General features: G+C 36.0%; 1 protein-coding gene across 1 annotated transcript; it reads right to left on the bottom strand.

Annotated features, from left to right (window-relative positions):
- Nucleotides 1-6,707: 6,707 nt before the first annotated feature.
- Nucleotides 6,708-11,322, bottom strand: LOC111777492 (protein CNGC15b). The gene is made up of 8 exons (XM_023657128.1): nt 11,070-11,322; nt 10,551-10,628; nt 9,924-10,473; nt 9,625-9,837; nt 9,255-9,544; nt 7,932-8,043; nt 7,611-7,847; nt 6,708-7,532 (listed from the first exon to the last, which is right to left on the bottom strand). The coding sequence occupies exons 2-8, from the start codon at nt 10,577-10,579 to the stop codon at nt 6,861-6,863; spliced, it is 2,103 nt and encodes a 700-aa protein (XP_023512896.1). The 5' UTR covers nt 10,580-10,628; nt 11,070-11,322; the 3' UTR covers nt 6,708-6,860.
- Between the last annotated feature and the right edge of the window lie 1,515 nt (nt 11,323-12,837).

Genomic DNA, 12,837 nt, shown 5'->3' with positions numbered 1-12,837 from the left:
GTGTCCTCGTTGACACATCTTCTAGTGTTTGGCTCTGATACTATTTGTAACACAACTCAAGCTCACCACTAGTAGATATTGTCCGTTTTGACCCATTACGTACTGTCGTCAGCCTCACGATTATAAAACGCATCTACACGGGAGAGGTATTCACTCCAACAGATGTAGGATCTCACAATCCACTCTTCTTGAGAAACCAATGTACTCACTTACACACCACTCAGTGTTCGGCTCTGATACCATTTGTAACAGTTAAACCTCACCGCTAGCATATATTGTCCTCTTTAAGCTTACCGTTCTGGGGTTTCCCTTAAGGTTTTAAAACAAGGTAGCTAGTGAGAGGTTTCCACGTGCTTATAAAGAATGATTCATTCTCCTCTCAAACCAATATTCAATATAGAATCTCATGGTTTGAGTTCGTGACTCGATCTACTCGATCTACTCGATCTAGAAGATATAGTTTCCACAGCAGGAGAAAAGATAGGGGAAAAGATGGCAGAAGAGAAGAAAAAGTGAAGGAAAGAAAGGGAGTCCCTTGGGCGGCACGTGGGCATCTTCCCCCCACCTCTTTAGAGGGACAAGGTATGAGGAATATGCTTTAAGAGGCACTATAAGGCTCATAATTGGAGGGGAAACAAGCCCTCCATGGAAGGCTTTTGAAGGTGGGAGTGACCAATGAGAGTCCAAAACCTGTCAATAAGGGCGCTCAACTTGGTTTCACCAAATAAGGAAACAGGGTCTACCACACCTACATTTCTTGGCAACCATACACCCCAAAAACGTCACAATATGAGTGATTTGGGGCAATGCCCTCTATTAAGCACCAACATCACCCTCTTCCACCCCCTACCATTATAACCCAAACACAGCTTAAACAAACACCTCACCTAGCTACTAAACCCCTAGTGTTTGGCCTGTCTCACTAAACAAAAGCTTGAGTGGCCAAGACTTGGTCAAATTTGAGTTTTTATACAATAAACCCTTTTCCTTTTCATTCTTTTCAAGTTTTTGTTCTATTTTATGATTCAAACCAAAACAACAATGGTAGTGGAATTCCTAGTCAACTTAGAACTCATCCTCCTCTTCTTTTGCAGCCCACCACTCAGCCTTGCTTGCTTATGCACATTTTCCTACCACACTTAGCTAGACAACAACTTCTTAACAACTCATTAGACACCTATTTTCTCGTTTACGTGTTCAAATTCTATTACTTCCTCGTGGAAGAAAGCATACCAATCAGTCTTGATACTATTGATAGAAACAACGAACCTTTGCCATAGAGATAGTGTCGCTTACTTATAAGGATATGGAAACATCTCCCTAACAAAAACGTTTTAAAATCGTGAGGCTGACGGCGATACGAGCTATTACAAATGGTATCAGAGCTAGACACCATACACTGAATCAGTGTGGATGCTTGTGAGATCCTACACTGGTTGGATAGGAGAACGATTCTTATAAGAGTGTGGAAACCTACCCCTTGTAGACGTTTTTTAAAACCGTGAAACTAATAATGATATGTAAAGGGTCAAATAAACAATATTTACTAGCGGTGGACTTGAACTCTATGAGCTAATATGAAACTACAACAACAGGTGGAAGAAGCCCTCCCATATTTTATTATTATATTAATTACAAGACCACTTTAATCCTAAACATAAGGGTGCTTTTTTATATATATATAAATAAATAAATAAATAATAATAATTAATGGAAATAGAATTAAATAAGTGGTCGTATTTGTAATGTCGTGGAAAAAACATCATGGGTGTTTTGTGTTGAAAATAATGGAATGATTCCCATGGATGCCTTTTCCTTTCTCTTTCTTTGTCTTCAATTTAGCTCATACGTGTCTCACGTGGATTGGTGTACAGAGAATATTAACCTAAATTATTAGCGGAAAAAAGAGGAAAGAAGATAGCCTTTCCCTTTTCATCTTTTTACCTCACACAAATTAATTAAGGGAATTATTATTATTATTTTCTCTAAAAAAAAAAAACAAATACTTTTATAAAAATATTAAATTAATTAAAATATCATTAAACTTCATTGTATATATCTCTAATTTCTTTAAAATATCACTTTTTTTTATAAAAAAAAAATACTTTTACCTGGTAGGTATATAGAGATGGAGCAGTTAGTAATGAAAGTCCCACAGATTTATAATCAAAGAATACTCTCTCTATTGGTACGAGACATTTTGGGAATTCAGAGCAAAGTCATGAGAGTTATACTGAAAGTGGACAATATCATACCACTGTGGAAAGTCGTGTTCATCTAACAAGTACCATAAATACCATCAAGTACTGTCTGTTTTTTCGGTTGAAAATTTAAAAATAATACTTAATAAAGTTTAGAAATAATTTAATTAAATTTAAATTTATAAAAATCTATTAAATGTCCACGTTCTAATAGGCAGCTGAAGGATGAACAGTTTAAATCAAACTGGGCGTGTGCGTGTGAAATGGTTTGTTTTTTAACGTTGGATGTGTACGTATCATAAGGACAGGGCCCGGGGCTCATGGGTTGGTTCCATTTCCCTCTCACTGCCTCTGTTTCTGGCCGCCATTCAAATGTGTGTGGTTAAGCTGTTGCTTTCTTCCTCCTCTAATTTTTCCTACATCGCCTTGGTTCCATCATTTTCGTACTCCATTTTTAGTCTTTGTACTCAATCCAACACTTTTTCTAATAGTCCAAGTCCACCACTAGCAGATATTATTCGTTTGTTTCATTACGTATCGTTGTTAGTCTCACAATTTTAGAACGTGTTTACTAGAGAGAGGTTTCTATATTCTTATAAGAAATGGTTCGCTCCTCTCTCCTATCGATGTAGGATCTAGCAATCCACTTTCTTAAGGGTCTTGCTAGCACACCGTCCGGTGTCCGGCTTTCATATCATTCGTAATAACCAAAGCCCACCACTAGCAAATATTTGTGTTAGGGTGCACCGCTGACGATGAATTTAGACGGTTACTTTTTTGGTCGAGAATATGAGGTATAATAATGTATTTGATCCTTAGGTTTGGGTGTCCATTCCGCACGCTGTCGGTAGGTTTCTTTGCCCATTCAGTCTTTGTGGTTCATGCCAACGTTTTTACAATTTAGTCCCTCTCCCCAAAAAAAAACGTGTTAAATTACCCTTTAATCCTTAGATTTTCACGCTATAATTTCAAATGAATAAAAATATTTATAAACTTTTAACTTTTCTAACAAAAAAAATTTTAATTTTCAAAAATTTAAATAATATCGAAAAATAGTGAGTGTTATATTTAGAAAATATTAGTAAATATATAGATAAAAAGTTTAAAAAGTTCATGAATTATCTCTCATTTTTTAATATTAAATATATTGTTGTAACAGGGTAAAAGTATTTTTGAATTTTTTAAAAAAATTTAAAAGTATTTTGGAGTTTGTAATAGGATATGAAAACATTTTCCTAACGAACGCGGTTCAAAACTATGATGATAGTGGTGATACGTAACGGACTAAAACAGATAATATTTGTTATTGGTGGGCTTATGTTATTACAAATGGTATCAGAGTTAGACATCAGACAGCGTGCCAATAAGGACATTGGATCCCCAAGAAGAGGTGGACAGTGACATCTCATGTCGGTTCGAGAGAAGAACTAAACATTCCTTACAAGGGCGTGGAAACAATCGTAAGATTAATGTCGACACATAACGAAATAAAACAGACAATATTTGCCATCGGTGGGCTTATGTTGTTACAAACGGTATCAGAATTAGACACCGGTCAGTGTGCCAATAAGAACATTGGATCCCGAAAAAGAGGTGGATAGTGAAATCTCACGTTAGTTCGAGAAAATAACTAAACATTCCTTATAAGGGCGTGGAAACAATCGTAAGGCTAATGTCGATACATAACAAATTAAAACAGACAATATCTATTAGTAGTAGACTTGTCGAATATAAGCATTAGAGAAAATGGAACGATATATTATTTAACTCAGTTGTAAAAATTATGGAGTAAATAATAGATGAAGTAATTATGCAGATAAATGTGGAAGGTGTAAGTGGTAGGAAAGCACTAGATTTATGTGCCTATATATAAATGGAGTAAATGCTAGGCGGTAGATTCTTTTTTTCACCGCGCTGTACGGTAAATAATTTTGGATTTGTCTTTTTCATAAGGCTTACAGCTGTCGCACGATTACGTAATTAATGTGCCATAAAGATGGGTGCTTGTTTCGGCCAACTATGATGTCACCTAATTTATTTTCCTACAAATTATTATAAAATTATTTATTAATTAATTAAGGCTACAACAACGTTGGAGTGATATAAAACCTAGTGTCCAATTATATCCCAATATTACCACGTCCAATATAAATATATAATTCCCCTAAATTAATAAAAATATCTTTTAATTAAATAATATTTTTAAATTTTTAAATTTTTTTAAAAAATACCCTTAAACTAAAAAAAATATTAATTTAAAAATATATTAATTTGGGATAGTTTAAAAATTATAAAAGTGTTTAAAAAATACTCTCCGACTTTGATTTCAAATTTTTTTAAAATCTTTAAAAATAATTTGATTTGTACACTCAAATTTTAAAATTAGATAATCTATGATAGGTCGATAAATGACTTTTATTATATATTGATACTAAATTTTATTTTTTTTAGTTTAAGGGTATTATTAAAACTTTTAAATGTCGTAATAAAATTCAAATTTTAAAGGTAAATTTTTATATAAGCTAATTTTTATTTTATATTTGTTCGTGTAAATGTGCATGAACTCACTAAAATAAGAATCGTCAGATACAAGAGGATCGAGAGTTAAAATAATTTTATATCATAGGAACCGTGTTATTGAATGATAATAAAATATTTTTGTGGATATTTAATAATTTGATAAATATTGAGAAAAGAAAGATATTATTGTGAATGCGTTTGGAGTGGAAGAAACCATTTCTTTAAAATTTTATTAATTGGTCAATAATAGACCAACAAAAATAGACCATATGTATTCAGTGCAATTTATTCTAATTTTAATTTAATTATTTAAAATTATTTGGCTACAGTCAATAATGACGCAGGTGCTTGAACAGTCGCAATCATCCGTTACACAAATAAATAAATAAATAAATAAAATAAGAAATGTTTCGAAATAATTGGCGGTTGTGAAGTGAAGTCGGTTTATAATTATAAGAATGAGCAGAATTAGCCGATTATTTTGGTTAGCCTTTTCTTTTTTAAAAAATCCATAAATACAAATATAAATTATTTAATTATCTCACCTACCAGTGTTCATGTTAGATCAACTTTGTTCTTCGATTTGAGTCGAGTTGAATTTTTTTAAAATAAAAATACGGGTTCGTTGTGTAAGTTGACATTTTGATCTTGCCAACACGATAACTAAGGTCACAACTCAACCTTATTTAATGTTTGTAATTGATATTAATGATGCATTGCTACAGGTAAATGTTTGATATTTGAATTTTATCGAAAATAGGGTTACAACTTAACCTTATCTCACTCGATTAAGAATACTTAACGTTTGTGACCACTGTCACTATTGATGTGTTGTGACTTATAAATATTTAATATTTTGAATTTTATCTGAAAATAGGGTTATAAGTTAACCAAATCGTGCTACTAAAGATTCAGAATATTTAATGTTTGTTTAACTTGTAAATATTTGATATTTGGGTTTATAGTAAGATTTTTTTTTTTAAATAATTAAAAAAAGAACATCTCGACAATTGACCCAACCCAACCTAACTCATGTTTAGGTCACCAACCCAAAATTTCGAGTGGTTTCAAAAGATTTTCTCAATCCAACGTCTAAACTTTAAACTTTATAAGGCGGTATAATTGAAATTTTAGGTTTTTATTAAATAAAATTTTTAATATATATATCCAAAATAATTATTAATTAAATAAAAAAATAAAAAAAATAAAGGGTTTTTATTAGATATTTTTTAAATTAAAAAACTAAATTAATACAAAAATTTAATTTTGGAGGAATTTAAGTACATGGTTTGGGAATTTACTTGATTTATCATTATTGTCCCTACTTTTATGCTTATTTTCCATATATATGCAAACATAATAATTATTTTGGCTGTCATTTTTCTAATAATATATAAACTCCCCACCTAATTTGTACAAAATTAGAAATTTGGCCCTATTTTTTTTATTCACAATTTTATTTTACATTATTTTTTACCACGACTTTTAACTGTGTTATATGACAACCAAAATTCGATTCTATTGTCCCTAATAATGACACGTACGCAATAATTTTAACCACATTTAGATTATAGAGAGTGAAAATTTTTATACACAGTAACAAAAAGGAAATTGGGTTAAATTATTTTCTTCAATTAAATCTCACTTCGAGTTTATTTTAATTGTTATTTAGTGATGGTGGAGATGGGCCGTCTCCTATGAAGGAATCCAGGCCCATATAATGATTGGGCCGTTGGATATGTGTTTAGAGCCCATCATGCAGTATTGGGCCTTATCACCAAATCAGCCCACGCCACTGTGAGGCCCAACCCATGAGGCCCGTGCAGTATTGGGCCCTTTTTCACAAATATTAAATCAAACAATTTATTCTTTTTTAAATCATTTTAAAGTTCAAAATTCTTACCATATGAACAAAATTACCTTGAAAGGGTCAATTTTGAAGAACTAAACATGGTGAAAGTAAATCGAACAACAGTAAAAATTAAAAATTAAAAGTCGATAATTTGATCAGTAACAGAGTGATTTAGACACTAATTATCATCTTAAAAGTTCTACACATCAAATTTTCTCGATCGAACACAACTAGTAGTAGTGTTGATTCACCATTCACTCCACACATTTACAGATTCATTGCTCACTTCATTCCTCAACAATGGAGAAATCGGGCTCTTCTGGCTTCTGCAACGAGCTTACGACCCCAGCATCCGATACAGAACGCTTATTCATACCCCTTCGAGCATTTCCCGAACGTGAATCCAAGTTCGATGCCATTGGTGGTGAATGTGGGGACTCGACTTTGGTAGCTGGATAGCTCTCTCTAGCCCTGAGCTCAGCTCGTTCTTTACGTCTCTTATATCGCCGCCATGCAGCTTGAACAAAGCATGCAGCCCACGTTCGCCATTGATGCGAGTGAAATCGAAACTTGTGTCTCAGTTGTTTGCTATGGAGTCTTCTGAACTGGGAGGATACGAATTTCAAATCCTCTGCTATGAGAGCAAATGCTTCTACCTCAGAGATGGCTTTGACAGTTCGAGTCGAAGAAGGAAGTACAATGCTTGGACGAGGGTCGAGCGCCCAAGTTAGCAGCTCCTCACCACAGAAATCGCCCGGGCCAATACGACAGGAGTTGAAAAATCCGGTTCTACCGCCATTCGTGGTGTATGAATCAAGATGACCTCTGATTATAAACAACATTTCATTGACGGGGTCGCCTTCTCGAACGAGAAACGTGCCTTCTGTACTCAAGGCAGGTTTAAGTCTCTCGCATATTGCATCGAGCATTCTTTCATCCATTTGATCAAACAATGGAACCTGCCAAGACCCAGAAGAGAGTTCACAATTCGTGAGCGATCATTTCCATCAACGTTCCAGTTTATATATGAAACTTACCCGTCGAACAAGGTCGAGGCAAAGATGACGTTTGATGTCTCTACGGAGATCCAAGGGAAGGCTTCTAAGAAGGGCTTCTTCATCAACGCCTCGTGTTGCTATCCACTTATACTGATCATATCTGCGGACAGATTGTCTGAGCTCGGGAGGTAGCTGCCTATGATGCATCCATTGTTCTGTATCGGTTCTTCTTATTCTCCACTCTTCCAATCGAACAGTCGTCGATTGGAGGTATTTCTGCCAACAACATAAGCATCGATAATTTACGAGGCTTCACGACGTAATACGTAAATACGATGAACTAGTCTATGAAGGGCTTACCTGCATATTACCAATGAGCAATGCAAACAGAACCAGTCCAAGAGTTGCTACAATTATGGCAAAAATTATTTCACCAACAAAAGTGCTTGTGGCAAGATTTTGTCCCAAAGAACTGCATGAAGTTGAATTTTTTTCAGATCAAACTCCTTAAGCCAGAAGAAGCACACCCTTAAACAGCCCAAACGAACTCAACAAGCTTCACGACAACATAACGTTCTCCGGTTTCCAAATTTTCGACCATTTTATGGTTCAAAGAAAATATTTCTTCGAGAAAAACAAATCTAGAATATATTGTCCTCTTTCGGCTTTCCCTCAAGGTTTTAAAACGTGTTGGTAGGGAGAGGTTTCCACACCCTTGCAAGGAATGCTTCGTTCCCCCCTCCAGCTGATGTGGGATCTCACAATCCACCCCCATTAGGGGGCCCAACGTCCTCGCGGACATACCGCACGATGACTAACTCTTGTACCATTTGTAACAGCCCAAGTCCATAGCTAGTAGATATTGTCCTCTTTGGGTTTTCACTTCTGGCTTCCCCTCAAGGTTTTAAAACGCGTCTGTTAAGAAGAGGTTTCCACACCCTTGTAAGGAATGCTTTGTTTCCTTCTCCAGCCGATGTGGGGTCTCACAATCCACCCCCATTAGGGGCCCAGCATCCTCGCTAACACACCGTCCAGTGACTGACTCTGATACCATTTGTAACAGTCCAAGTCCACCGCTAGCAGATATTGTCCTCTTTGGGCTTTCCCTTCCGGGATTCCCCTCAAGGTTTTATAACGCGTCCATTAGGGAGAGGTTTCCACACCCTTGTAAGGAATGCTTCGTTCCCCTCTCCAGCCAATGTGGGATCTCACAATCCACCCCTCTTAGGGGGCCCAACGTCCTTGCTGACACCCGCCCAAGTCCATAGCTAGTAGATATTGTCCTCTTTGGGTTTTCCCTTCCGGCTTCCCCTCAAGGTTTTAAAATGCGTCTGTTAGGGAGAGGTTTCCACACCCTTGTAAAGAATGCTTTATTCCCCTCTCCAGCCGATGTGGGATCTCACAATCCACCCTCATTGGGGACCCACCGTCCTCGTTAACACACCGCCCGGTGACTGGCTCTAATACCATTTGTAACAGTCCAAGTCCACCGCTAGCAGATATTGTCCTCTTTGGGCTTTCCCTTCCAGGAGAGGTTTCCACACCCTTGTAAGGAATGCTTCGTTCCTCTCTCCAACCGATGTAGGATCTCACACTTCCATACTGTGAGATCGATCTTTCTTATGAGAAGAATATGAAAATATAACTTTCTATTAGCATAATCAAAATGCAGGAGTAGCACACCTGAGATTCTTCAGGCCCCACCAAAGACAATAGAAGTACTTGTTGAAAAATGGAGAGGTCGTGACATGGAAAGTTATCGCGTCGCCATATATACCGAATTGATAAAATGGATCATCTGGATTGCATAAAGTTTTAATGTTGCTTGTATTAAACCACGAATCCCTTCGAGGGTCATCGACCTTATGACAGTCGAAGAATCCATCGTTACAAGATTTTTCAACCGTACAAAGTCTTCTCCAACATGCTTCTTGTCGCTCGATTGAAAGAAGGTACCAGCATGCTCCTAAAACCTTTTAAAAGAACAAAACAATATGAACAGTGCAACAAAGCAAGTTATTCGTTTTCATTTTAAACCCGAATTTCCACTTACATGGCTTGCCAACATATAAAGAATCAAGTTATAAGCAGCTCCAGCCCATGCTGTTTGTGTCACAAGTCCAGTGGCCTTAACGATTTGTGTCGAGAGCGGAAATATGAGAAAAAGCCTTGGGAGGTACTGAAATATGAGAAAGAACCTTAGGAAGTTCTTCGTGTTCGTCATTGTCGAACCACTAAGGTTGGGGATGACAATCCAAATCAGTACCTACAAAAGCCCAAACGCTTAAATCAACAATTCGACAACCTCGAGTTGATCATCAACGGAAAAGCAATCGATGGACCGACATATACCTGAGGAACTGGCACGGCTGCAATGAGATCGATCCAAAAACCATGGCGTAGATACCTTATTGCTATCTTACAAGGATCTATAACAAGCTCTCCTCTCCCAAATACACGAGAAGAAGGCGCAACATAAGCTGTACGAAACTTAACAAAAATCTGAATTGTGTAGAAAAGATCAGCTATCGATCTTATAGTCGTGAGGACAACTTCGACACCTACTCCTATATCGATGCACTCCTCGTCCCGGACCATAGGCAAGTAAAAGAAAAGAGGGTCTACAAACAACGAGACTAAACAAGCTACTAAAAATATCTTATTCCATCGCCTTATCGCTTGTCCTCTAGGATCCAATATTTTTCGTTGTACTCTCTCGTAATCCTCTGAGAAAACTCTAGACAAAACCTTAGCTCTTAATGATCTTCCAGACTTCCCAGAAGATGCAGTTCTCTTGCTGCTAGAATCCGGTATTTGTGTGCCATCGATATTGTATACGATCTTCGTCACACCGCCACCATTGATAGCAGGCAAGGTAGATGATTCAAGAGTGTCTTGGAACCTGAAAAAACATGTTGGAATCAAACATATAATAGATAAGATTGTGTCGTCTAGCTCGAGATCGAAAAGGGTACGAACCTAACGGATTTAGAACTACCAAAAGCCATAAAGATCTTCCTAAATGAAACCTTTGGCAGGTGTTCTAATGGAGCTAACCTGCAACACAAGAAAACAACATTATGTTATGTTCATTCAAGGCCACATAAACTAAAGGGGACAATTTCCCATGTCTAGTGAGACACCATGAATCATGTGAATTACAAGATAGCAGCAAGGATGAAGCTGTAAAGCCTCTAGAAGTTCATAACTCAAATGAACAAGTTGGGCATGTGAGTATTAACTATTATAATACCCTTTTGAACAAACAAAAGCTTTCCAAATAGGTTATCAAAGAGAATCTCCACACCCACAAAAGATGCTGAAACAGAGATGTGGGTTAACTTTACTTCTTTCAGACGCTCAAGTTCATTAAACTCGGTCCAATTTTTTAAGCCAAATCATTCTCTTTCATTCACACACCGACAAGAGAAAGAGGGCTAAATAAGACAGCATTTCGATCAACACCCATGAAAGTTAATACTAGGTTTTGAAACATACCTGTTTTAGAACATGCAGAACAAGCCCTTTGTGTGGTTCTCGCCCAAACGGCGGCTTGAAACTCAAAATTTGAACGAAATGGAGAAATGGGCTTTGAAATGTTCAATGAAATAGACATGGGAAACGAACAGAGAGTACAAAATGGTTAGCTTTGTGGGTTGAATGAGAAGAATGACACTGAAAATTATGAAATAAAAAAATGGTTACCCAGAAGAGGCGCTTCTATGACTCTGTGAAAGAGACGGAACGAAGGAGACAGAGAATGGGTCTTTTAGAAGTTTCATAAAATTGTGAGAAAAAAAAAAATAAAAATAAAAAAAAATACTTAAAAAGTAATTTTTTTAAAAGGAAAAAAAGGATTTTTTTTGTTTTTTTTCTCTCTTTACACTGCAGCTGTTCTTCTGTATAGATTCTTAGGAGTTGACTTTTTATGTTCTGTCAATGGACAAGATAAATTTTTTTTTTTTTTTTCTTCTTCTTCATTTTCCTATGTTTCTAATTAAGGTTAGAATAAACAATGATTTAAAGTTTTAGTATGGGAGACAAGATTGCAACTTGGCAATGTATTATAAGATGTAAATGAATATAGAATCAAACAATATTGGTTGTGTTAAGGTTTGTGTTGGATTTATGAACCTTCCATGTCACTTATTAATGATTTAAAATATGTTTTTTTTTAATATTTGTGATTTGGCGTGGTGGGTTTTTTTTTTACGGGATTTAATTTTATGACTTCTTAAGTGATCGTGTATGTTTGAAACAGTTAAGCTATGTTCAAATTGTTCATTTCTTAATCAACGTTTAAGAGGAGTTTGTGATTACTAGTAAAGAGTCTCGTGTGCTATTTTACACTGCATATGATATTCTCTTTAGGCACTTGCTAGCTCTTCGCTTAGACGTGTAAGGAGTATGCCCGAGAGGGTTATTACACTCACTACGCACTTGCATCACCACCCGAGCTGAGCAAAGCTTCACTAGTACTTTGCTTAGCGCCTACAGCTACAACGAATGTCGAAATCATTATTTGCTCGAGTTTTTAAGTAAGGATAGGATTTAAATTTGTTATTTAATGTTTTGCGTTTAATTTTAAAAGCAAATTTAATTTTATTTTGAATTAAGAAAGAATTCAAATATTTCAAAATCAAAAGAAATAAAAAAATTGCTTTAGAAATGGAATAAACTAAAGGAAATAAAATAATGGTAACGTTTGCTGAAAGGAAAAAAAAGAAGAAAGAGACAAAAAGAAAATGACGGTGGTGACCCTGTCAACGTAAAAGGCGCGTTTGTCTGTGAGGTAATAGTTGTTAATGGTACCCGGCCGTGATGGATAATAAGACAAACAAATAAAAAAACGCCACGGTGTCCGGCCTAACCCAATCCGATCCGACAAGACCAAATGCCAGCTCATCTATAGTAAACTAATTTAATCAAAACTCCCACAACTCACATCTTTCTCCCCCCACCAAACAAGGAACATTAATTACATACCCCTTTTTCTAATTAATCACACCCATTTACCCAAGTTGGATCATAGGCGATTAAGTTTAATAATACTTCAAGTTATGCTCGAGTTGCTTAGAACCGTAAGGGTTGAAGTAGACATTTGAATCTCAATTTTTTTTGGTCGAGTGGAATCAGTTAGTAGAAAAGGGTTGAAATAGACATTCGAGTCTTTAATCAGCTGAATTATGTTCGAGTTGCTTAAAACCAAAAAGGGTTTAAGTAGATATTGAAATCTTGAACTTTTTGATCGAGTCGGCTTAAAATC

This window comes from Cucurbita pepo, chromosome LG16, assembly GCF_002806865.2.
Source record: "Cucurbita pepo subsp. pepo cultivar mu-cu-16 chromosome LG16, ASM280686v2, whole genome shotgun sequence".
NCBI lineage: Eukaryota > Viridiplantae > Streptophyta > Magnoliopsida > Cucurbitales > Cucurbitaceae > Cucurbita > Cucurbita pepo.
The sequence above is the reverse complement of the archived record's forward strand: the minus strand, read 5'-3'. Positions and strand labels throughout refer to the sequence as shown.

What these genes read in the sequence shown, in the direction of transcription:
- LOC111777492 (XM_023657128.1), bottom strand. Translation starts at nt 10,579, where the DNA reads ATGGCTTTTGGTAGTTCTAAATCCGTTAG. An exon ending in CAGCCGTGCCAGTTCCTCAG is followed by an intron (nt 9,838 to 9,923) that starts GTATATGTCGGT and finishes GGGCTTTTGTAG; the next exon opens with GTACTGATTTGGATTGTCAT. An exon ending in TGCTCATTGGTAATATGCAG is followed by an intron (nt 7,848 to 7,931) that starts GTAAGCCCTTCA and finishes TGTTGTTGGCAG; the next exon opens with AAATACCTCCAATCGACGAC.